Raw genomic sequence first — 23,443 nt, 5'->3', positions numbered from 1 at the left:
AAGATACTAAGTCACAAAAAGCATGTCAGTGCATATCACTTGAGTAAATATCAATAAATTCTCATACCTTGAGAATGAAATTCACAGATGCTAACAATCCAGTTGGAGGAGTAGACTGAAATCATAAGTGATGCTGGCAGAAAAGTCTGTAGCTAAAATTGCCTGTCACTTCTCATTATAAAACTGTTTTCAGTTTCTTATAACTTTGTCAAACTTCAGCCATTCAGGCTGAGCTTTTCCATGCAGGAGTCTTATAAAAAATAAATTCAGCCATTTCTCAGATGAGGGAAGAATATACTGCTTTGCCCATTTAAAAGAATGGCCCTTAAACTGTTTGAAAAGCTCTTGCACCTCCAGGCTTCAGAGCAAAGAACTGAAGTGTGAAGGGGGCTGGCCAGAGGAAAAGGATGAGCTTTTTGCTGCCCCCGGGCAGGGGGGTGGAGGTGGAGAGGGAACTGTCCGATTTTGGCCAAGTTATAAGCTTCTGGGGGAAAAAAAAGATAGTTAGAGTTTTGCAGCTAAATTCTCCAAAGATTTTATCTGCACTGGGCATGCTCCAGCTCCTGTCTGCAGCTAACTGCACATGTTCCCTCCCAGGGCTTCAGGGGCCAAGCAGGACTCTTGCAATTGCTCCATTTAACTGCTTGAGGCCAGTGTGGTGCCAGGCACCAGAACTGAAAGCAGAAAGACCATCTGTCCTATGCTCCCAAATCTCTTCCAGTAGTGCCCATGCAACAAGGAGAAGGAGGAAGCTGCTTGGCTTGAATTCCAGAGATGGGTGAGGAGCAGAAGAGTCTATAGCAACTAGATCACACTCCTCCACAGAACCTAAAATTGAACCACTGTTCCCAGGTAACACGTTCTAGCAAATAGCTGTGAAACCCACTGGCAAAGTGCATCTCCATCCCACTCCATTAGTCTAGTCACATAATAGAAGACTGTTATCTTCTAAGGGCTGGTCCACACTAAGAAGCGGGGTCGAACTAGGGTACGCAAATTCAGCTACGTGAATAGCGTAGCTGAATTCGAAGTACCCTAGTTCGAACTACTCACCCGTCCAGACGCCGCGGAATCGAAGTCCGCGGCTCCAAGGTCGACTCCGCCACCGCCGTTTGCAGTGGTGGAGTACCGGAGTCGACCGCGGCGCTTCCAGAGTTTGAACTATCGCGTCCAGATTAGACGCGATAGTTCGAACTCCGAGAAGTCAAACTCACCGCGTCGACCCGGCTGGTAAGTGTAGACTAGCCCTAAGACTTACACCATTACTCAAGTGGCAGGGGACAGCTCTGGGGAACTACAGATCCTGACCCTGCTGATGATCTATGTGTGCATGGGTGAAGGATGTGTCCAATAATGCATGGAGCCACACACTGAATGGAAAAAGATACAAAAATAGTTGCTACACAGGCTTAATTCACATAAGGCAGAGGACCTATGGAAAAATAGTATGGGATCATGTAATTAGCTATTATATCATAATGTATATGTACGGGGGGGCCAAATTAGGGTTGCACAGGTAACCTTAGTAACTAGGAAATGCCAGAAATGAGTGCAACCTTAACACCCTTCTAATGTAGTGTTCTAGCGCTAGTGTACACACTCTCTTATGCAAGTTTTCTAGACCAGCCACACTCATGTTATGCGCAGTTGTAAGATGCCAGTTACAGTGCTACATTGGTTACTCCTGAGGGCATTCTGCACCAAAATATTAAAAATTCTGCATACAATATTTTAAAATCCTGCACATTTTTTTGTCAAACCCCCACCACTACATAAATCACACCAGTTTCAATTATTTTGGTAATTTATTTAAAAATACCTGTTACAGATATACTTGCTGACAGTACAGACATACGCAAATTCCCCCAGCAGCAGAATGTTAAAGAAACCCCTATGACAACCCACTTCCTGTTTCTCTGCCTCCTTCCCCTGCCCCACGAGCCCAGCAGCAGGGCTCCCTCAGCCAATACACCCAACCCCCCGCCCTCGCTCCCTCAGAGCTAAGCCACAGGACCTCCCCATCCCAGATACCCACACCCTCCAACCCCCCCACAGGCCAGCCATAAGCGCCCCAGCCCAGACAACTGCTCTCCCCCTCCCCCACCCCAAACCCAAGGATCCTGAGGGAGAAACAGCCTGATGCTCCAGGCTTGCATGGAGTTTCCTGCACGCTGCCCTCTCCATTTCTCAGGGCATGCTGATAACTGCAGCTACCAGGAGCCCCCTATCTCCCTTTCCCTCCCCTCAGCAGTATCTATGTGTGAGCTGAGCTACGCTGGGTCTGGTGGCCCCTAGTGGTGGCTAGCAGCACTGCAGCCCATTTCTGTAGGGGAAAGAAAATTCTGTGTGCATAACATTAATTACTACAAAATTCTGCATTGCACAGTGGCGCAGAATTCCCCTAGGAGTAATGGGCGCATCAAATGCATGTGGCAGTTCAGTAACTGACCGAAGTAAAAAGTGGCCCTTGAGACTTACCACCAAAATGAGCCCTATTGCTGCCACCCTTCCTTACCCAAAAGCAATCCCAATGAAGTAACTGGAACTATGTTTGTGTCAAAGGATTACAGAATTAGGCCTGGATCTAGACATTTATACATGTGTATTATGGATCTGCTCCTGCAACAAGCAGCATCACCCCAACAATAGTGGCTTAAAAAAAAAAAAAAAAAAAAAAGATCTTGGCTAAGACATTAAGAGGTAGGAACAGAATGTCCAAATCACAATTTTTTTTTCTTTTTTAAAATCCTGATCCAATTTAAGTCAATGGGAGTTGTGCCACTGTCTGCACTGGAAAAAGGGATAAGCAGTGGGTGTCCATTTTTCAATATCATGAGCACAGTAATAAATTTAAAAGTCAAAACAGATCTTTAGAATGCTAAGAATGTTGTCTACAAGATTAAGTGTTTTTACTAGGTCAAATCAAGGGTTTTAGCTAATAGTGTCCCTTTAAGGAGCTTTCCATCTGTAATTTCAATTAAAAGTAATCTTCAAAGGGGAGCGCGCCTTCATATTAAACCTCAATTTAAAAAAAGCCAAACACATTGAACACTCAGCAATGGATCCCACAAAACATTTATTTCAGGTCGTTGTAAATAAGCTACACAGTGATTAAGAAAAACCTTTAGACTTAAGTTTTTCCTTTCTGCAAGGTGCATTGACCCCTAAGCTCGTTATTAGCCATAAATGTTATAGAAGGATTTGTCATCAACTTGCTGAAAGAACAATTGTATCCAGTCTTCTACAGAGCAAGGCACCAGCAAGCTATTGCTTTTTTTTTTTTTAAACTAAATTTTACACTAATTTTTTTTTTTTAAACAGGCAAAAAGAGAGATTCATTCCATTAGACTCATACTTAAAATACTCTCAAGCAGGGAAGGCAACTTTTCTAAGATTACATTTCCTACTGTGGCCTAATCTATAGCCTTGTCCACCACTTGTGTAAGACTTGCTCCTTTTTTAGTTACAAGCCTTCTATTAAAAATAAACAGAATTTTAGACTGGACAAGATATTTTCCTACACAAATACTAAAAACAGAGGAAGTTGGATATAAAAGAAGGAAACTTGGCGATGAAGCAGTGTAGTTTGAGTATACAAATAGTTATATCAATTTTTTTTCCATAGTCGTTTCTTATTTGGCTCATCTTTCCTGAAATAGCACAGTTATTAATCTACTAGTAAATATTTCCACCTCTCAACTATGTTTATACTCTGTAACCACAAAAACCAGATTATCCCCACTTTACGTGAGGGTGAATCTACAGCCTCACCTTCACTAAGAAAAGAGGTTTTTAAATACATGTTAAAGTATATATTGTCCTGTCTACACTAGGGTAGTCACACATTAGCTGGTCGGGGCTCAACTTCAGTGGGGAGCCTAGGTTTACGTTGATCAGCTAACACTAATAGTTTAGACCAGGCCCGGCAAGTTTTAATTTTAAACACATAACTAGCATGCCAATAATAAACGTTTATTCCTAGTGTAAACATGACCTACGCAAGTGGGATTTGCCCTGGCCATGGAGAGTTAGGATGCTTTCCCTCTGCACTATCACTCACTCTTCACCTAGACGCCACAGAAGAGTCTGTGTGGCTGTTCTTTGGGGTCTTCTCTCCATGGAGATTAGGAGGCACATGGAGGTTGGGGGTGGAAGAAGAGCAGGAGACTGAACATGCTCCCCTGCTCAGCACCCAGCTTTCCGTGTTTCTTTTCCGTGTTTTTTCTCTCTCTCTCTCTCACACACACACACACACACACACACACACACACACGTACGTTTCCAAAGCAGTACTGAGTCCTACTGTGCTTCCATCACAGCTGACACAAGCAGGGGCGGCTCTAGCAATTTCGCCGCCCCAAGCACGGCGGCACGCCGCGGGGGGTGCTCTGCCAGTCCCGCAGCTCCGGTGGACCTCCTGCAGACGTGCCTGCGGAGGGTCCGCTGGTCCCGCGGCTCCGGTGGACCTCCCGCAGGCACGCCTGTGGATGCTCCACCGAAGCCACGGGACCAGCGGACCCTCCGCAGGCACGCCTGCGGGAGGTCCACCGGAGTCGCCTGCCGCCCTCCCAGCGACCGGCGAAGCGCCCCCCGCAGCATGCCGCCCCAAGCACGCGCTTGGCGTGCTGGGGCCCGGAGCCGCCCCTGGACACAAGCGATTTCACCAGTAGGAAAACAACAATAGATGCACAGAGTGTCAATCTCCACAGAACTTAGGTGTCTTTTCCTCAATGATCCCATGACTGATCTCCCCACCCCCATTAGAGGATGACGGTTCCCTGAAAAAGCTGGGAGGTGAGCCTCATGGAGTTCTCTCTGGCTGCCTCCTTCAGGTTCCTCTGCAGGTGATCTGTCCCTTAGTTATTATGGAGCTGTATGGCATTTCTAGAAGTAAGAATTTGGTACGTCTTCCCTCTGGGTGCATTAAGTATGACTACTTTGTATTGTGGCATGATGCAACAGTCCAGCGTATGTTTAAAAAAAAAAAAAAAAAAAGAGGGGGGTGGGGGAAGATGCAGCATCCTCAACATAGCCAGTTGGACAGGTTAGACACTTGTAACATTTGATCAGAAAAAGGATTTCATGATGTGGCATGAACTGCTTCTAATAAGTCCATTGTAAACAAAAACAGTTTCAATTTTAATAAAGCATTAGTCACATATCTCAGCGTTTCTCAATAAATGTATCCAGTGCCCTGAGGGTAAAACTATTCCTGTTTACTGGGCTGAGGGGGGGGGGTCTCATAGACAAGAAGAATTACTTGGCTGTAGAGACAGAAACTAAAGCTCAGAAGCATAACTCTTTATAAGACAGTCAAGAAGTAAAACTAGTCTCCGAGCACTCAGACACAGTTAAACAAGTCTACTCTGTGTCTGTGCATAGCTCCCACTGAAGTCAAATAACTATAACTTCATTTTGCTTCAAGCACTGGAGACTTTTCACTGCATCAATAGCAACAGGCATTTAGTTGAGTTTCTCTCTGTTGGAAGATCTCCCTGAGATCCCCAAACCCCGCTCTCAAATTAGAGTTGGCAATTTCCTCAGTTTCTATCAGCAACCAAAGCAATTCACCACCACTGTTGGATGAAGTCACTGAAAAACCTCAAATGCAGCCTCCTGCTACTAGGAAATATTTCTTTAGAATTTCTTCCCTTTCCCCCTTCCCTCTGCATTCCATTTTCTTATAACCATTTTCTCCCTAATTTCTATGCACCTTTCCCTTCCCAATGACTCAAGTAATTTCTCTGAGGGTTTTTGTTGTGTTTTTTGGAGGGCAGGTTTCTGTTTCTCCGATTCAGACTTGGGGAGAATTGAGAGCAGGGGAAAGGGGAGAGAACAGATTTTAAAAACCACACAAGACTGAGAATATGGTGTTTGTTTCCACAGTGTGGACATTTTAGTTCTATGCTCCAGTTCAGCGATGGAGGGACACTCCTCCCCCCAAGTATATAAAAGGCTTTAAGAGCCAGGAACTGCATTCCTAAAGCTGCTTCAGGGTCAAATATAATCAGCATTTCTAGCTAAAAAGGCCTAGGACCCAATTCTCATTTTACAGAGCCAGAATACTGTAAAGAGCCCCAGTGTAAATAGAAGTCAGGACCTTAAGCTTTATAGAGATGCTTGCATGTGCAGCAGATACATCTGCACATAGTACTGTGACTATTTATTAAACCTACAGTTACATGTATAAACTTAAGTGAACTGACTACAGCAGGTTCAGTATAACACTTTTCTTAATACGTGCAAAAAAAGCAAAAAGTGTGCACTCTCTCTACATATAAAGAATTACACCCTCCCTCACTGAAGTGGTTTTCTTGCATCCTACCTGAAAGCAGGTGAACAGAGTTGAAATTGTTCTCCAACTTGCCCAGTAGTACAGTAAGAAAGCAGTCAGATGAGAGAGAGGCAACATCCTTGGAACTTTGATCATATACCACCACCTCCTGCTTGCAATCAATCTCAATCTGAAAAGCAAATAATTGCAGATAAGGGAAAGGATAGGAAACCTTCCCCCTTACCAAACAGAATTAAGAGACCCTACATATTTACTGTACAGTGGTTCTAGTATCTGGATTTTACATTCAGGTTTAAACAAAACTGACATTTTTACACCTCTTATTAGACCTGACTGTACTGCATCCCTTCAGGGTTTAGTAAATGGAATATCTGATCAGAGCTGAAGCTTGTTGCATGAGGTTCATCCACTGGGCAAATCTGAGCCACTTTAAAAAAAAAGTTTACCTGAAATTAAGGTGTTTTGCATTCAAATGTAAAGCAACAAACCTTTAGTTTCTTCTCCCAAACGATTTACCTATCGAAAAAACCTTGAACTGCTACAAAGTATATTTTATTACATCTATAAAATTTGATTAACTTTTTTGAAAATTAGACTTTCCAGATTACACCATGTATAAAATGTCAACCTGAGGCAAAAAGTTTATGCAAACATTCACTCTCTCCCGCCCCCCCGCCGCCGCCATCCCCCTCCCCTGCCATCTTTTCTGCCCAACCCAAAATATTTTGGAAACATTAACAGACCTCTTAAATAAAATCCACAAATAGATTCACTTAAGTTACACTTCAAATTTTCTCTCATTGGCCTAACTCTGAAATGCTTACCTTTTAAATCCAAACAAAAGATATTTTACAGTTACCCGGAATGGGTGGGTTTTTTCTAATTTACACATTTCCTTCCACAACATATAGTGAAACCCCTTAATAAGCAATCCTTGCTGCCCGAAAAAAAGAGACAATCCCAAACAATCCTTGGAAGTATTAAATATAGTTCTCTTCCACATGTATAAAAGAAAACAACTTCCAACAACTGGATTTTTGTGTTGGTCTCTTGGGGGGCTCCTTACCATAGCATTCACTGTATTTCATACACCAAGAAGTTTGAAGTTTAATTTGCAAAAACATATACTTGAAATACGAATTAGCTACATATAAGGACCATACTACATGAAAAACCCTTAAGAGGGTTATAGAAAAGTAAACTGATGGGGAGTTTTATTTGAGTAATTCTTAAACCTTATTGTATCACCTATAGCATAATTCCACCAATAGTTTATTTACTGTAGCTCCTGGGAACTAGATAATAATGTTGTGGAAGACTGCAGCTCATCATTACTCATTTCACTACGATGTAGGTTAATTTTTTTTTTTAAGTTTTACTTCCACATCGCCTTAAAATAAAAACAATTTAAAAAAAAAGGGGCAAAAAAAAAAATCTTTACCTTGTGTTTTGCTGAATGCTGAATGAGTTCTGTAATCAACACTTTATCCTGCTGCAGCCTCCGCTTCATAAGCTTGGAGCAGTTGATATTGATAGCATCCAAGATGTGGGATGTATTGTATTCCACAAAGGGACGGCTATCAATCAGTAGCAATTTTTCTGTGCCACTTTCCAGTAAAGCCACCAACCTCTCAGCAACCATGAGTTGAGTCCTGATCATCTCATCAGCCATGACAACAATAAGGCCTCTTTTACCACCTCCCTCTCTAATTTGCAGAGATGATGTAATGGCTATGTACTCAAAGGCTTAGCCACTCCATTGTACTGAAAGTGTATGAGGTCATGCTGGTAGTGACTGGCAAAAGAAAAGTTAAACCCATTTTCAGAAAGAGCCCTCCAACTGAATGTCTCCTTCTGCTTCCAGTTGATGCGCTGTTACAAAGGGCTCATTCCACAAAGCAGCCCCTCACATCTGATTCATCAGGAGGAGACGACTACGGAGTAGCCATTGCACAATTCAAACAAAAGATGCTTTTGGGCTGCCACGGCATTACATCATTCTTTACCTATGCTCCCAGCTTTGCACTGGACTGAGGGCCTAGAAGACAAAGAAAGAAAAAAGAAAGCGCTTGCAGTATACAGTATTTGACATTATCACAATCTAGCCCATGCTCTGTGGACTTTACATTTTTAATATACACTTGAAACTTCACATTTTCTTTGCTGTACATTCCAAAGAGCTAGGGGTAATATCTGGAAGTGTGGGCTCTGACTCTACTCCAATTATCCCGGGTGTACAATTACCCTGTTGGGGCAAATACAATCAGTCAGTCTTAACTGAAGAATTTTGTTGCCACTGGAACAATCTCTTCGTAAGACTGTGCAATAGAATAGACTTATGCGACACTGCTCTAAGCACTGGTGTTCCTGTTCAAAGAAACTTCTCACTAAATCTGCTGCAACACACCTAGAAGAAGATCTACAATTTATTAGGGAAATGTAAGACCTTGATACTTTGAAAAGGATTTTTTGTGTGACTTTGTGCACTGTCTTTCTTGAAAATTTCACCTTAAGGTGAGGGCAAAAATTTGAATGGAAATTGTCAGGAGCTAAAATGGAATATCGTCTCCCCTTTGGAGAAGGTGGGTGAAGAGAACAAACGAGCAACACACTGCCTTCAGGACCCAAACTTTTTGGTTTTATCATTCAACATACAGTACCAATGACATAATTCTTGTCTACACTAGAGAAATTCACCTTGCTAAGCCTTGTTTGTTCAGTCTAATTGGAGCACTTGTGAGAGGTGCGTTACAAACAGTTTACATGCATGCTAAATACCATTTGGAGGGGACTTCAGCAGAGCTAAATACTGGCTTAACCTGAACCAACCCAGCTTAAACAGCTTTAGTGCCAGAGTGGTGGACAAACTAGATGAAATGGTTCAACTTTGCCTCCCGATACAGTCGATCAGTTGCTTTTTGAAGTCTCCCAGAGGACACTGCTTCTGGAACCTGTGGGATATGTACACAGGGCACAGCAACTGACACAGTTTAGGGTTAACAGACAAGGGCAAACCTGCCAGAAATTCAGCATGGCTAATGGGACCACAAAGGGTATGTCTATACTGAAATAAAAAACCCACAGCTGGTCCGTGCCAGCTGACTCAAGCTTGCAAGGCTTGAACTAAGGGGCTGTTTAATTGCAGTGTAGATGTTCAAGTCCCAGAGCTCGGGCGGCAGCCTGAGCTTGAATGTCTACACTGCAATTAAACAGCCCCTTAGCCCGAGCCAGCTGGCATGGGCCATCCACAGGTGTCTAATTGCAGTGTAGACATACCCAAAATGAACCATTTGTTTTTAAATCTGTGCAATATATCCTTCTCAGATACAAGTGGTTGCATTCTCTAGTTTATATGTGGTTCTGCAGTGTAGTGCTGCTGTTTTCTGTTGTTTAGGGAAATGTCTTATGTAAAACTGAAGTACCTCTTTGATACAAAAGCAAAGTACAAATCTTTGTCATGTCAACTAGCTATAGCCTAGGCTTCTAGTATCTGACCTGCAAACCAGGCAATTTTAATTTGCTAGTGGTTGTACCAGACTGATGATACGTAAGCAGGATAATCCAATCATCAGGCTTGTTAGAGAAAAGGGACAGAGGGAAGAGGCTTAAAAAATAAATAAAATTGAAATCCCCAGAACAATCAGTCTCTTAGGACAGAGGTGGGCAAACTACGGCCTGCGGGACCGTCCTGCCCGGCCTCTGAGCTCCCAGCCAGGAAGGCTACTTCTCTGCCCCTCCCGTTGTCCTCACTCCTCCCACCACAGCCTCAGCACTCTGGCCTGCTGCTCCTGCTGGGCAGTGCGGGGGTGTGGCTGGCTCCAGCATGGTAAGGGGGCGGGGAGTGGGGGATTCCTGGGGGCAGTCAGGGGACATGGAGCAGGGGCGGGGGTTGGATAGGCGCGGGAGTCCCTGGGGGCCTGTCAGGAGGTCAGGGTGTGGATAGGGGTCAGGGAAGTCAGGGGACTGGGAGCAGGGGGGTTCCAGGGGGGGCAGTTAGGGGCGGGAGCCGTGAGGGGACAAGGAGCTTGGATGGGTTGAGGGTTCTGAGGGGGGCAATCAGTAGGCGGGATGTGGGAGGGGGTGGATAGGAGCGGGGGCCAGGCTGTTTGGGGGAGGCACAGACTTCCCTACCCGGCCCTCCATACTGTTTTGCAACCCCAACATGGCCCTCGGGCCAAAAAGTTTGCCCACCCGTCTTAGGGGGGGTACAAATTAAGCACTGAAACATTTCTATAAACTTCAAAGCACTAATTTTTGAAAGAAAAAAAATTCTGAAATTTAATACACAATGCACATGCAAAGATAAGAGGTTTTGAACACAACCCCACCTGCAATACTAAGTTGTTGGATTAAAAAAAAAATATCTTACCTCAAATTTCTTTTAGTGTTCATCTAAATCTAGCCATAATACATCCAGGGTAGAACATACCATTTTACAGCCCTAATCCTGAACTACGAACAGTGCAGAGATAGGGGTGGGCCTGCAGATTTCCCAGGGCAGAATCAGTAAAGTAGCACGTTATACTTGCAGACCAAGGTACAACACAACGCGGGTTCCAATTGTGTAAGGTGGTGAGTGCTTTTAAATCCCACTGATTACAAGTGGAGTTAAAGGAGCTCAGCACCCTGCAGGAGGCACTTAACACCTTGCGGAGTCAAGTCTGAAGAAAACAACAACATCATCTTTATTGTGATAAGCTCATGAATTCAAATTAATTCAGAAATGGTTGTATACATGGCTTCTGTTATAGTAATAGGTCATTTGTGTTTAGCAGTGGGAAATCCCACAGCAGTAGGTGTTCTATTAATTAGACAAAGATTATTCAAACACATCCACCCCCGCCCCATATATCTAAGCTCAATTCAGAAAAGTGAACAAGGTTCATTCTGACAGAAAGAGTTAGTCTTAAACATACACACACAACCAACCAACCCTAGGATAAATAACTTGTTTCATGTTTTAAAGAGAACAGCGTTGCATTTACCAGCACAAGAAAAATGCCAGACTTTTACATAAGCAGTCACTGGGTTGATAAAATGTTGTTTATCTATTTGCCAAGACCCCACTGTTTAATGGCAAGTTGCCACCATTTCTATTCAGACCTAGTGAAATACATATTTCTCTAGAGGCCAAAATAAGTAGTGGGGAAAATTACTACAGCAGACCTTTAGGAACTAGTGAAATCCTATCTATGCAATCTGACTGGCAGATGCTTTTCCTAAATAGAATACCCACTATTAAGTAGACGCTTATTTTAAAAGTAGGTGGAAGGGAATAAAAAAAGCTAAACTAGTTAACAGGCTTTAAACTATCTAGTTATAAAAGAACATAAAGCATGGCTGGATCTTGTTAACCTAGTGAGTTATGCCTAATTTCTAAAACCAGCAAGAAAAAAATAATTTAGATTTTTATTAATATATTGTACCCTGAATTTTGGATTCACCCCTCTGAACACAGACATACCGGAGCCTGATCCAAAGTTTGGTGAAGTCAACGGGTGCCTTTCCACTAGCTACAATGGGATTCGGATCATGCCCTTACTGAGATAAACCTTCTGCTTGGATAGGTAAAGGGCTGAGTTTAAGTCTGAATAACAAAGAAGAAATACAGTAGGTAAGAAGTTTCATGAACTTGCAACATTCTTAATTTTACCGATTTACAAGTGTTTAAAAACATTCCTTCAGAAAAGGATTATTAATTAAGTTAGGAGGCTATGAAAAAAAGAAATATTCCCAGGCAATTTATTCCATCTTGCTGACTCAGTCAGCCCCTTCTCTCACAGTGTGAGTTTTTCTAAAGCCACAAATTCTTCTTAAAGACCCTAAAAATTTGATAATAGGGACTGCCCCCCCTTAAAAAAAAAAAAGAGGAATGTCTCTTTGAATCCTTTTAGTAAATTTTCTAATACAGTTTTGTAATCGGCAAACTTCTGGCTGTGTTTACATAGTAGTAATTTGAATGTTACAAGCACTTTGACTTTAGTTTTGTCTCATTTGTACAGCTGCCAGTTTCATGTACTAAATTGCATCATGGAGTGACTCACTGTCAATTCGTTGTGCTCCACTGCAACACAAGTGACATCGTCATGAGGCTGCACTTAATTGCAGTGTCATAAGCAGGCCATTATATTGCTGATCTTTGGACCAGGAAACATCTTAGAAAATCCAAGTTACAGGATGATCACAGGTATTGAAGTTAGCTGGAACTACAAAACATCAGCCAGTTATGAGGATGTTGTATTAAGCTGTCAACATGGAATGTCACCATACTGTGACAGATTTCAGAGTAGCAGCCGTGTTAGTCTGTATTCGCAAAAAGAACAAGAGTACTTGTGGCACCTTAAAGACTAACAAATTTATTTGAGCATAAGAAGTGGACTGTAGCCCACAAAAGCTTCAGATGCATAGAATGGAACATATAGTAAGGAGATATATATACACATACAGAACATTAAAAGGTGGAAGTAGCCATATCAACTCTAAGAGGCTAATTCATTAAGATGAGCTATAATCAGCAGGAGAAAAAAAACCCCACGTGTAGTGATAATCAAGATGGCCCATTGCAGACAGTTGACAAGAGGTGTGAGGATACTTAACATGGGGAAATAGATTTTTGTTCTCCTGCTGATTATAGCTCATTTCCAGCATAGGTAGTAAAATATGTAAACTGAACCTGAGTCTGTTGCATAGCAATGGCACTACCTGAACACTACTCATGTTAGTAATAATTAGTTTACAACTTCAGCAAAAAGAACTAGGAAGTATTTTCCACTGCATGCATCCGATGAAGTGGGTTTTAGCCCATGAAAGCTTATGCTTAAATAAATTTGTTAGTCTCTAAAGTGTCACAAGGACTCCTCGTTCTTTTTGCTGATACAGACTAACATAGCTACCACTCTGAAACCTTTACTACTTCAGGGATGCCTGCTATACCAGGTACTGCCAGTGCTGCCGGCTCTTACTGAAGTGACAAGGTTCCACTGAAATGTTGGTACTAAAGCTTCTGTATTACTCTGAGGAGATCTGAAAATGTAGGCACCCCACATGAGAGACTCAACTTTCAGAATACTGGTGCTCATTTCCAGAAAAACCCTCCAAACCCACAGACAAAGAGAAGATGCTTAAAGTACATCACATCGGACACCCAAACCCCACCCCCAAAATTGCTCATGTGGTAGAACTGTGTAAGGAAGGCGTTTCAAAATGATGTTTTTTGTTTTTTTTTTAAACGTGGATTTTTCTCCTGTTGCTGTTTGCAAAAAGATTTAAAAAAAAAAGAAGAAGTCTGAGGTTAGTCTTGGTCATGGATCCAAAACAAAATAATATATGGGCAGAGGTCACAGGATAAATTCTACTTTCTGCAACCTGTTTTACAAGTTCTCTCCTACCCACGTGATCAATAGCATTCTAAAGAGATTATCTGGGGACTGAACAAGACATTCCAATACTCGAGGCAAAAACCTTTGCTGTTTTGCTTAAACTGCATCAGAATCAAGTTTCAAATTATGGGCCATATACCAACTAGAGGTCTCCCCACACTGACTGCAGAAAAAATGGGAACAAAATTGTTCTGGAAAGGAGTCTAATACCCATACAGTTGGAGGTATATTGCAATTCAAGACCAGCAGAAACAACAGTAAACAGCTAGATCCGATTGTTACCTACCAGTAGTGAGAAGCTGTATGTATGTGGGGGAGGGATGGATAATTTACAGTGAGGAGTGGGGCATAAGGGATCCTGCTCAAAGTGAAGTCCTGTGGGGAAACTCCCATCAACTTCAATCAATGGTGTAAGACCAAACCTATTAACTCTATAGGCCAGCCACGTAAAAGAGCAGAAAGTCTGTATGTCACGTACATAACTCATGCTAACAAGTTATGGTTCTCTATTTCCTCCCTAGTACCTAGACCAGAGGTGGGCAAACTACGGCCCGTGGGCCACATCCGGCCCAGGGGACTGTTCTGCCCGGCCCTTGAGCTCCCGGCCGTGGAAGCTGTCCCTGCCCCACCGCAGCCTCAGCTCGCCGTGCTGTCAGCGCTCTGGGCTGCGAATTCCTACCGGGCAGCACAGCTGTGAGAGCCACTGGGGTGTAGTGTATTAAATTGCTCCCCATAGGAATGTGCTACTTACGGAGCACTGGGACTGGCAGCTGTAAATAGTACACCGTAAGTAGCACATTCCTACAGGGAGCAATTTAGTACACTACACATGGGGAGGGAAGGCTGTGCCTCACAAACAGCCTGGCCCCCACCCCCTATTCATCCCCTCCCACTTCCCGCCCCCTGATTTCCCCCCTCAGAACTCCCAACCCACCCAACTGCCACCCCCCCCCCACACACACACACTCCTTGTTCCCTGACCAGGACCCCTGACCCCAACCACCCCCCCCCCGGATCCGGACCCCTATCCACAACCCTGCCCCAACAGGCCCACTGGGACTCCCACGCCTATCCAACCCGCTGTCCCCTGACTGCCCCCCCGAACCTCCATCCCATCCAACCGCCCCCTGCTCCTTGTCCCCTGGCTGCCCCCCCGACATCCACTCCCCACCCCCTTATGCCACTCAGAGCACCAGAACTGGCAGCTGTAAGTAGTACACCGTAAGTAGCACATTCCTATAGGGAGCAAATACAATACACTACACCAGCCCTCCAATACATTTTTGGAACCCCGATGTGGCCCTCAGACCAAAAAGTGTGCCCACCCCTGGCCTAGACCACGCAGAGGGGATGTCTACACTGCAGCTGGACAGTGAGCCTCCCAGCTCAGATGGACAGACTCGTACTAGCTCCAATAGGAGCTACAGCGCTAAAAAACCAGCAGCAGCATGGGCATTGTGGCTCAGGAGGCAGACTAATGGTCCATCTAAGTATCCTGTCTCTGACAGTGGCCAGTGCCAGATGCTTGAGAGAATGAATACAACAGGTAAACGTAAGATTTAAGATCAGCCAGAGCATGGAAAGTAGTAGGTTTTGCACTACCTCACTAGGGCATTCAAAATTGGCTTAATGGTAAAGAGCAGTGAGGAAGACAGTGAGATAGAGAGGACCTCAAGTAAAAATTTTCAAAAGCATCTCAGGCCCACAGAACCAACGTACTATTTTCAAGAGTGACTGAGGCACTTCTGAAAGTTTTATCTCTGTGCTCAACCACATGCTCCTGCCTGCCCTTCCTCCAGTCTATCTGCAATTCATGTCTGTAACCATCTAGAGCCAGAATGCAAGTGCGTTATTGTCTCGGTCTTAGTAAAGTGGTATGGTTTGTATGAACAGAGGGTGCCTATAAGTGAAAATTTGATCCTGTGCATTTTTTTTTTTTAAATTAATACTTCCCCCTTTTGGCTGATTTTGCAGCGAAACCCAGGATTTTTGCCCAACTCTAATGCAGGTAGCATGCATTTTTGATTACCTGATAAACAGAATGCTCATTTATGATAAAGGGAAGTACAATTAATTGAAAGCATGCATTACAGACAGTTTTCTGTTAATGCATCATTGCTCAGCAAATTGTTCGTCATGCTATTTGATCTGTAAGTGCTAGTAGTTGTGATTAGTACTTTTAAATGAGTTTTGGATAAATTTTGTTCTGCCCAGCTCAGACCAGGATGGAGGAAAAGCACCTTCTTTGCACAAATAACCTGCAGAACGTATCTGAAATTTATATTTTAAAATTATAATTTGTATTCCTGACACTACTGCCAATAAACGACCATATTCTAAAGCATCACATCAGTAATTAATGAAGTTCTTGTCCAAATTTTTGAATCGGTATAGAAAGCAGAATAGAAACATTTGAAAAGACCTCTTACAATTTCTTTTTTATTTTGGGTATTTATTGGAAATGTAGTTAGTCTCATATGCTGCCGTCTGAAGCCTCAAACAGTATCATTTTTCAGAAAGCATGCCATTACCAGCACTAACTGGAAAGCTGTAGTTACAAACCTTGGACCGGCGCTAGGTTTTTAACAAGTATTTAGGCCCTAACAATGCGAAGTGCCTTTTCCTGTGTAGAGCTGATTTTTTGGGTTCGCTGGCAATTTCAGAAATTGGAACACAAATTGGTGTGGGTCAAACTGAAGCTTTTTGGAATTCTCATTTATTCTGGGGTGGGGCTTGCTCCCTCTCTCCTGTTGAAGCTGTTCCACTTTGTATAGAATACACGGAGTACTGGACACCCAGGTTCCAGTCTCTGCTCCAATTAATATTTAAGTATTTTTTTAAAGAGTAGAACAGCTTCAACAAGAGAGACTGAGAGGGACTTACCTCAGAATAGCTGGAGCAGGGACTTGAGGCCAGTTCTCCCCCATCCAGGTGAGTGCCATAATCACAGGGCTGTTTGGTAAAAGGGGGCACCTCACCTCCACCACCACCTCCTCCTCCTACATTTTGTGAATGGTGCATAAATCCCCTAGCCTGAAAAAAAAATCAAAGCTTTGATAGTGGTTCGTTTTGAGACTGACAGTTCTGTTTTTTTCCCTGTTTTGACCAAACCAATTGCCGCAACTGACACAAATTTGTGAACTGTTTCATTTGACCTGGATCAGCTGAAAAGTTTCACTCACATTCACACTCAGGTCCCCTTGCAATCTACAGTCTGCAAAGTCTTGCCCTTTATTTTCAAAATACATGTTATTTGATTTCTGCATTGAAGTGCTTTTCACAACCAGCATATTCAGACAGCTGAGCTAAGCAAGATGGGCAGGGTTTACTTTTAAGCAACAGTGGGATATTGAGCACTATACAAGTGTCATTTAAAACAATGTTCACAAGTGACATAGCACGCTTCTCAACAACTGGTTGTTACTGTCCTATTTATCTCTCAATCCACATGTAATGTTATTGAGAGGCCTCCTAATGCACTAATACCAACTCAGAATGGCCATAACTGATGCTCATAACTGATGCTCTTATTGAGAAGTCAAGCTGTTTATTTCATTCCAAAGATCAATTAGACTTGTTTACAATGTTTATTATAGCAGAGAAACCTGATTGCTAGAATATGAAGTCATGGGAAACGCTGAAGAATGTGCTGATATAGTGCTTCGCTCAATAATCCGAAGCTCACACACCCAGTTTATTTCTTGGCCTCCCTCCCCACATCCACCCAAGCAATAAGTTGTTTCCAGATGGAAACATTTCTCATTGTTGGGTGAGAGCATGTGTCATTTGCACGGACAGCTTATCTAATCTGCTTCAACGCCAAATATCAGGAGTACACATTTTTAAGCTTCCCGTCTTCAGGGAACTGCAAATAACCAGCAAAGACTAGAATTCACTTCAGAAGTTCATTAGCCCAACATGCTCTTTAACATAAGAACATTCAAATTTCACCTCATTCTAGACACTAAAGGTACCTGGGAGCTAGTTCACTTCCACCTGGCAATGTTACAATTTATGAAAAAGTTTAAAGGAATGTAAGAAGTCAAGAGGTGGTATGAACATTATCAATTCACAGTTGCAATTGCCAACGATTACCCAAATCTAAGAAAATTTCTACATTGGCCAGGTGGGATACTCCCTCACCCTGCACACCATTGAGAAGAAAGTACCTAAAACATAAAACAAAGTAAAGCCTTTAAAAAAAAAAAAAAGTCAAAAGCAAACATTAATTTGCAGTACTCCCTCCCCACAACTTGCTGTAGATCTAGAAATGTTCCCATTAAAATGGAAGAGATTGTGGGGGGATTCAACTGCTATTCGCTAGAGACAAACATCTTAGCCTTTGACTACAATGAAAAGCTGGACATTAAAGCAGATTTAATGCTGACCCACTTTCCTGCTGGGTTCTTAAATTCAGACCTGTACAACTGCATCCCATATAAACATTTACAAGGGCCCTCAGAGGTGCATGTTTAGCATCTATTAATAAAGTTAACTGACAGTCTTTTGGTTACACATGAATATGAAATGGTAACTAACTGCTCCCAATTCCATCACGTTGCAACTAAGTCCAATAGCAGAAACTGCCTAGAACCAATATTTAACTTATTCAGAGTTTAAAGCATACGTACTAATTTCTATATAAACTCTACAAGTACCTGTGGTTATTGCAAGATGATTAAGTGGAAGTAAGGATCATAACAAAATAAAAATAAAGACACTAATGCTCATTCCACACTCAACAGATCCTGGGAAGTTAAACAAAACAAATATCACTATCTACTGTTGGCAACTCTACTTAATTGTAGTAACAAACCATTGCCAAGTATTGCCTTATGAAATCCAGAAGTGGTTCTCAACAATGTAGCATATACAATCTAACAAAACCATAAGGAGTCATCGCAAAAGAGGGCAGAGATCATTCTGAAAGACGCTACAGATTCTCTCAAATTAATGCCATCTTGCATTGGAAGGACCTGCAGGAATGACCTCTCCACTTTTTTGTGATAACAGGCATTAAAATCTTTGCAAAATATGGCATGTTTGCACATGACACAGTAAAACAAATACCCACAACCTCTAACTTGTTTTGTTAGCAGGTAGTTTGTACCCAGGAGCACTATGTAGGTAAGTATGTTAGCCACCAACAGCTAAGTTTATGCCAGCAGAGGTTCCCCAGTGACAGAAACTCCTCCAGAGTTCCAGGCTAAGGATGCAACACTTGCATGCACATACACGTGTGTAATAGAGAAAGGGGATGGGGGGGGGGGGGGAGAAGGAAGGGCAGCACACACCAAGAGCAGCAGCACAAGATAATCTATTCAGTGTTGTGCCAATTCAACATGTCCTCACACCTGCTCTCTCCAGCAGAGCTCCTTTGAAGCCCACACAGGAATTAAACCTGCAAATCTCTTCCCTTTGCTCTCCCCTTTGCTCCCCCCACCACGTGGGATCCCAATAGAAGGCAGCGGGGTAGGGACAGAGGCAAGGGAATTGAAAGCTCTTTCTGCAGTCTTTGTTTAGCATTTGGCTGGAAACAGCCTATTAACAATTGGTCCTAGTGCTTAACACACCTTTGGTTTTGCTTAGAGAAAAAACTTATTAGAGTCAGTATTGGAATAGTCCCAGGACACCTTTTGCCACGGTGCATGGTTGCCAAAGTCTTGACTTAGTCCCTCTTGTGCAAATTGCCCCACAATGCCTCATCATAATAGCGTAGTGACCAGATAGCAAGTGTGAAAAATTGGGACAGAGGGGAGTGGTGGGGGAGGTAATAGAAGCCTATATAAGAAAAAGGCCCCAAATATCGGGACTGTCCCTATAATAAAAAAAATAAATAAAAAAAAAATCGGGACATCTGGTCACCCTAAATGAGGCACAGAGAAGCTAAGTATCCCGGCCAGGCATATACAATGGAACACAGAACTCTTGAATTCCAGCATACCACTCTACAACTAGACAACACTCACTCTGCTGAAACCCAGATAAAAAAACCAAACAGACACACTTAGCAATTTCAAAGCACTTCACCGCCTTCCAGTAAAACATGTTTAGAATAGGAATTGCTCATGACTCGAGACTGCTTGGGCCCCGGCAATGTTCATAACCACATTTAAGTACACTTGGAAATTCCCTGGCAGCGTTCTTGCAGGAACAGACATTTCCTGTAATTTTCGGAAGCATTTTATTCTCTTTAGCCTGTTGTGAGGGGGAGGGAGAGGAGGATGCTATATTATAATTAAGCAAAATGTGAGAGAGACCCCCGAATATAAAATGCAAACTTCAGCTATTCACACTTACACAATAGTATTTGTTCATTGGGACAAAGAGGGATTTTTCTGCTGACACTAGAAAAGTTAATACACAGTAAATAAAGGTGACTTGTAAAAAATAAACTTACTATTTTGCTTATTTATGGTATATAAGAAAAGCCATCAAGCCTTTTAAAATTATTATTAATACAGTAGAACCTCAGAGTTATGAACACTAGATTTACAAACTGACCAGTCAACCACACATCACATTTGGAACAGGAAATGCACAATCAAGCAGCAACATAGACAAAAAAAAAAACAACAACAACAAAAAACGCATTTTTCTTCTGCAGAGTAAAGTTTCAAAGCTGTATTAAGTCAATGTTCCGTTGTAAACTTTTGAAAGAACTACCATAACATTTTGTTGAGTTATGAACATTTCAGAGTTACAAACAACCTCCATTCCCGAGGTGTTCATCACTCGGAGGTTCTACTGTACTACATTCTGCTTGTATCTTGCATCAAAAATTTGGGTATTTTCTACCCGCTGCTACTCAGAGCTGTCCCGAGCTGGTTAGTTTTTACTGTGCTGCAATCTTGTAACAAAAAGAGACAGAATGCTCCTCTCCCTCTTAGCCGCCACTAGGGCTGAATGGTGTGGCTTCAAATGTGTCACTCACTAACTAAAAGCTGTTGTGAGACACCAAGCCTCCTAGCATGGTTCTGGGACAGCAGCCTTGTAGGAATCCCAGCACCCTTTCCTCCCCTCGCAGCCAGAGGGGCACTGCCTCTTGCCAATGAGCTCTGTCATCTTTTGTCTTGGTCCATGTAGGTTTAATCCTCTGCCTAGTAAGGGTCTGATCAGGGCCGGCACAACCCATTAGGTGACCGCGCTAACATTAGGGGGCGGCGGCCACATCTTCCGCCACCCCTGTTGGGGGTGGCATTTTGGGGGCGGGACCTTCCGCCGCCTAGTGTGGCAAAAAAGCTGGTGGCACTCCTGGGTCTGATATAAAGTTGGTCAGTCTGTTTAGCTGGAGCAGAATGAGCCAGCCTTAAGACTCATCTGCCTGATTCCACACAATCCTCCTCTCAAGACAATGCTTTCAAGACCCAAGTTACAGGATGTAGGGAGGATTTAAGGATTTACAGTTACCCTCAAATATCCAAATTGGGAGCTCCATGGTAGTTGCCTCTTTCCTGTTATAAACCCTACATAGAATACTTAAGAGTCTTATTTATGGGATCCCACAGGATGTGGAGACTAGCCACATACATTCCAAAAATGTAACACTGTGGTTTATCATCTCAAAATTTTAGCATATGATTCAAAAACCTAAAATGCACGAATGAAGACTAGAGTTACCAACTACTCTGCAGTGCTACCAATGGCTCTGAGCTCTTTACATTTCAGTAACCCCCATGTCTTAGCAACATAGACCACACACTCATTTACAACATGGGGGCAATTCCAATTCTTCCAGGTTTTAATATAGAAGCAATACAACCAAATTGCATACAATTGCTCCACAAGAGCCACCCTGATTGGGTAGACCAATGTAGACAGTGGTTTTATGTAACATCTTTACGAGGGAACAAGTTAAAAACAAAAGCCAATGGATTGAGGAGGAATGCTAGATTAAAAATTTAAGTACAATATTCCCAGTTTTATCCAATACAATCCCTCTTTCACTAGTCTGTCTTATCCAGCATGACCTCTGAGGATTTAGATAATGTCTCCTCCCTTTAAGATTAGGATCGCAGGTACAGTAAAAGGGTGTTGTGATTAGCTTTCTTTAAAAAAACCTTGTAGACTAATGTAATGATGGATGGATGTTTTGGGAGAGAGCGGATCAGAGGCAAGCCCCAGTAATGATCCAGCAAAAGTAAGTATCCTTTTCTGCGGCCACTTCAGGGAGCAAGTGGAAGGATGGTGCTGAACTCTTCACCAAGGAGCCTAGAGCGCATAATGGTGGTTTTATTGTGGGAGAGAAACAGAATAACTCTTTTGAGGGGAGGGGTGACTTTTCAGGAATTAAATATCACAGTTCTAAACAAAATATCACCTTCACAAGAGGAGCGGGCCTCATTTAAAAACTGAAAAAATGCATTAAACGCTGTCACTGTGGTAAATGGTGGGTTAATTTCTATGATCTTTCACCCATTTGAGGAAGTGACACTAGTTCTCAGAGGGCAACAAACATTCAACTCATTCACACCAGGGCATGAGAAAAAGCTACAGGGTTTTTTTTTGTTTTTGTTTTTTTTAAATGTTAGGTCAGCTTTAATAGCTTGCTTCTTCCGGCTTGTGTTTGGAAACACAGTATTGCACGTGTCTAGTCAGCTCTCAGGCACCCAAAAATGTACTTTAAAAAAAAAATATTAGAAGTAACATTTTAGACAGCTATTAAATGTAAGTTACATCTTATTGTCAAACAAGTTCAAGACACTCCACAAGTCTATCCCAAAATGAAGATTTTTGTAATTTTTTTTTAAATGAGGCGAAGGCCATGTCTATGCTAGAGAGCTTACAGCTGCACAGCTGTACTGATGCAGCTGTGCTGTTATACAATCTCTCATGGACCTACTCTATATGCCAACAGGAGAGAGTTCTCCCACAGCACAATTAAACCGTCCCCAATGAGCGGCAGTAGCTGTGGTGGCAGGAGAGCGTTTCCCGCTGCAGAGTGCTGTGCACACCAGCGCTTCTGTCGGTGTCACTTATGTTGGTTGGGGTGTGTTTTTTCACACCCGACAGAAAAATGTTACCAACAAAAGTGCTAGTGTAGACAAAGCTTAAGTGTTAGGCAGAGCCCAGGGGAAGTCCTCTGTTAACAGAGCACCTAGAGCAATGCTGCTGCAAGATGTCTGTATCCAATATGCACCATTGTGATCTGAAGGGATATTTTTGGGTCCAGCAATTGCACTTAAGCATGTGCTTAAGCCCATCCCTATCAAGCAAAGAAATGAAGCTGCTTCTTATTGTCTCAATTCTATTATACGAAACCCCCAAGCAAAAGGTGTTTGGGTAGCACCAGCAGATGGAGAGTGTAACAAGTCACTGAAGCATGATTCTCTTGGGAGCTAGAAGGCAATGCAGCAGGGGTGAAAGTAATGCGGTACAGGCCGGTACACAGTACCAGAAAAAGTGGCCGTTGGTACTGGCCCATACAACTGACTTTAAAACACTTTAATGTCACTGCCCCTTTTGTGCCCAACGACGGGGGGGCACAAAAGGGGAAGCGACGTTAAAGCGCTGCCACGCAAAGGCTTTAACAATGTTGCCTCTTTTGCTTCCCCCCCCCCCCCCCACAGCCACCGACAGGAGGGAGAGGGGGAACAAAAGGAGCAGCTACCCCGGGTGATTTCAAGGGCCCAGGGCTCCAGCTGCTGCTGCAGTAGCAGCGGCGGCAAGAGCCCTGGGCCTTTTAAATCGCTGCTGGAGCCCTACATGGTGCGGGCCAGGCAGTGCGGATGGGCTGGCTGGGGGACACTGACCCCCCAGTCCTGCCCCT

General features: G+C 43.0%; 1 protein-coding gene across 4 annotated transcripts in view; it reads right to left on the bottom strand.

The window, feature by feature from the left end:
• Nucleotides 1-23,443, bottom strand: part of DUSP16 (dual specificity phosphatase 16) — a 96,699-nt gene that overhangs the window by 40,221 nt on the left and 33,035 nt on the right. For 2 of the 4 annotated variants that reach the window (XM_039499505.1, XM_039499497.1), the window contains 2 exons: nucleotides 7,737-8,333; nucleotides 6,326-6,464 (listed from right to left, as the gene is read on the bottom strand). In XM_039499505.1, coding sequence (XP_039355439.1) covers nucleotides 6,326-6,464; nucleotides 7,737-7,967 — 370 coding nt within the window. In that variant the 5' untranslated portion in view covers nucleotides 7,968-8,333. Of the gene's footprint in view, nucleotides 1-6,325; nucleotides 6,465-7,736; nucleotides 8,334-11,759; nucleotides 11,883-16,557; nucleotides 16,686-23,443 lie in introns of those variants that run through there. The other 2 variants (XM_039499518.1, XM_039499510.1) reach the window with 2 other exon arrangements.

Source organism: Mauremys reevesii, linkage group 1 (genome assembly GCF_016161935.1).
Source record: "Mauremys reevesii isolate NIE-2019 linkage group 1, ASM1616193v1, whole genome shotgun sequence".
Lineage (NCBI taxonomy): Eukaryota > Metazoa > Chordata > Testudines > Geoemydidae > Mauremys > Mauremys reevesii.
This window is presented reverse-complemented; position numbering and strand designations above follow the sequence as displayed.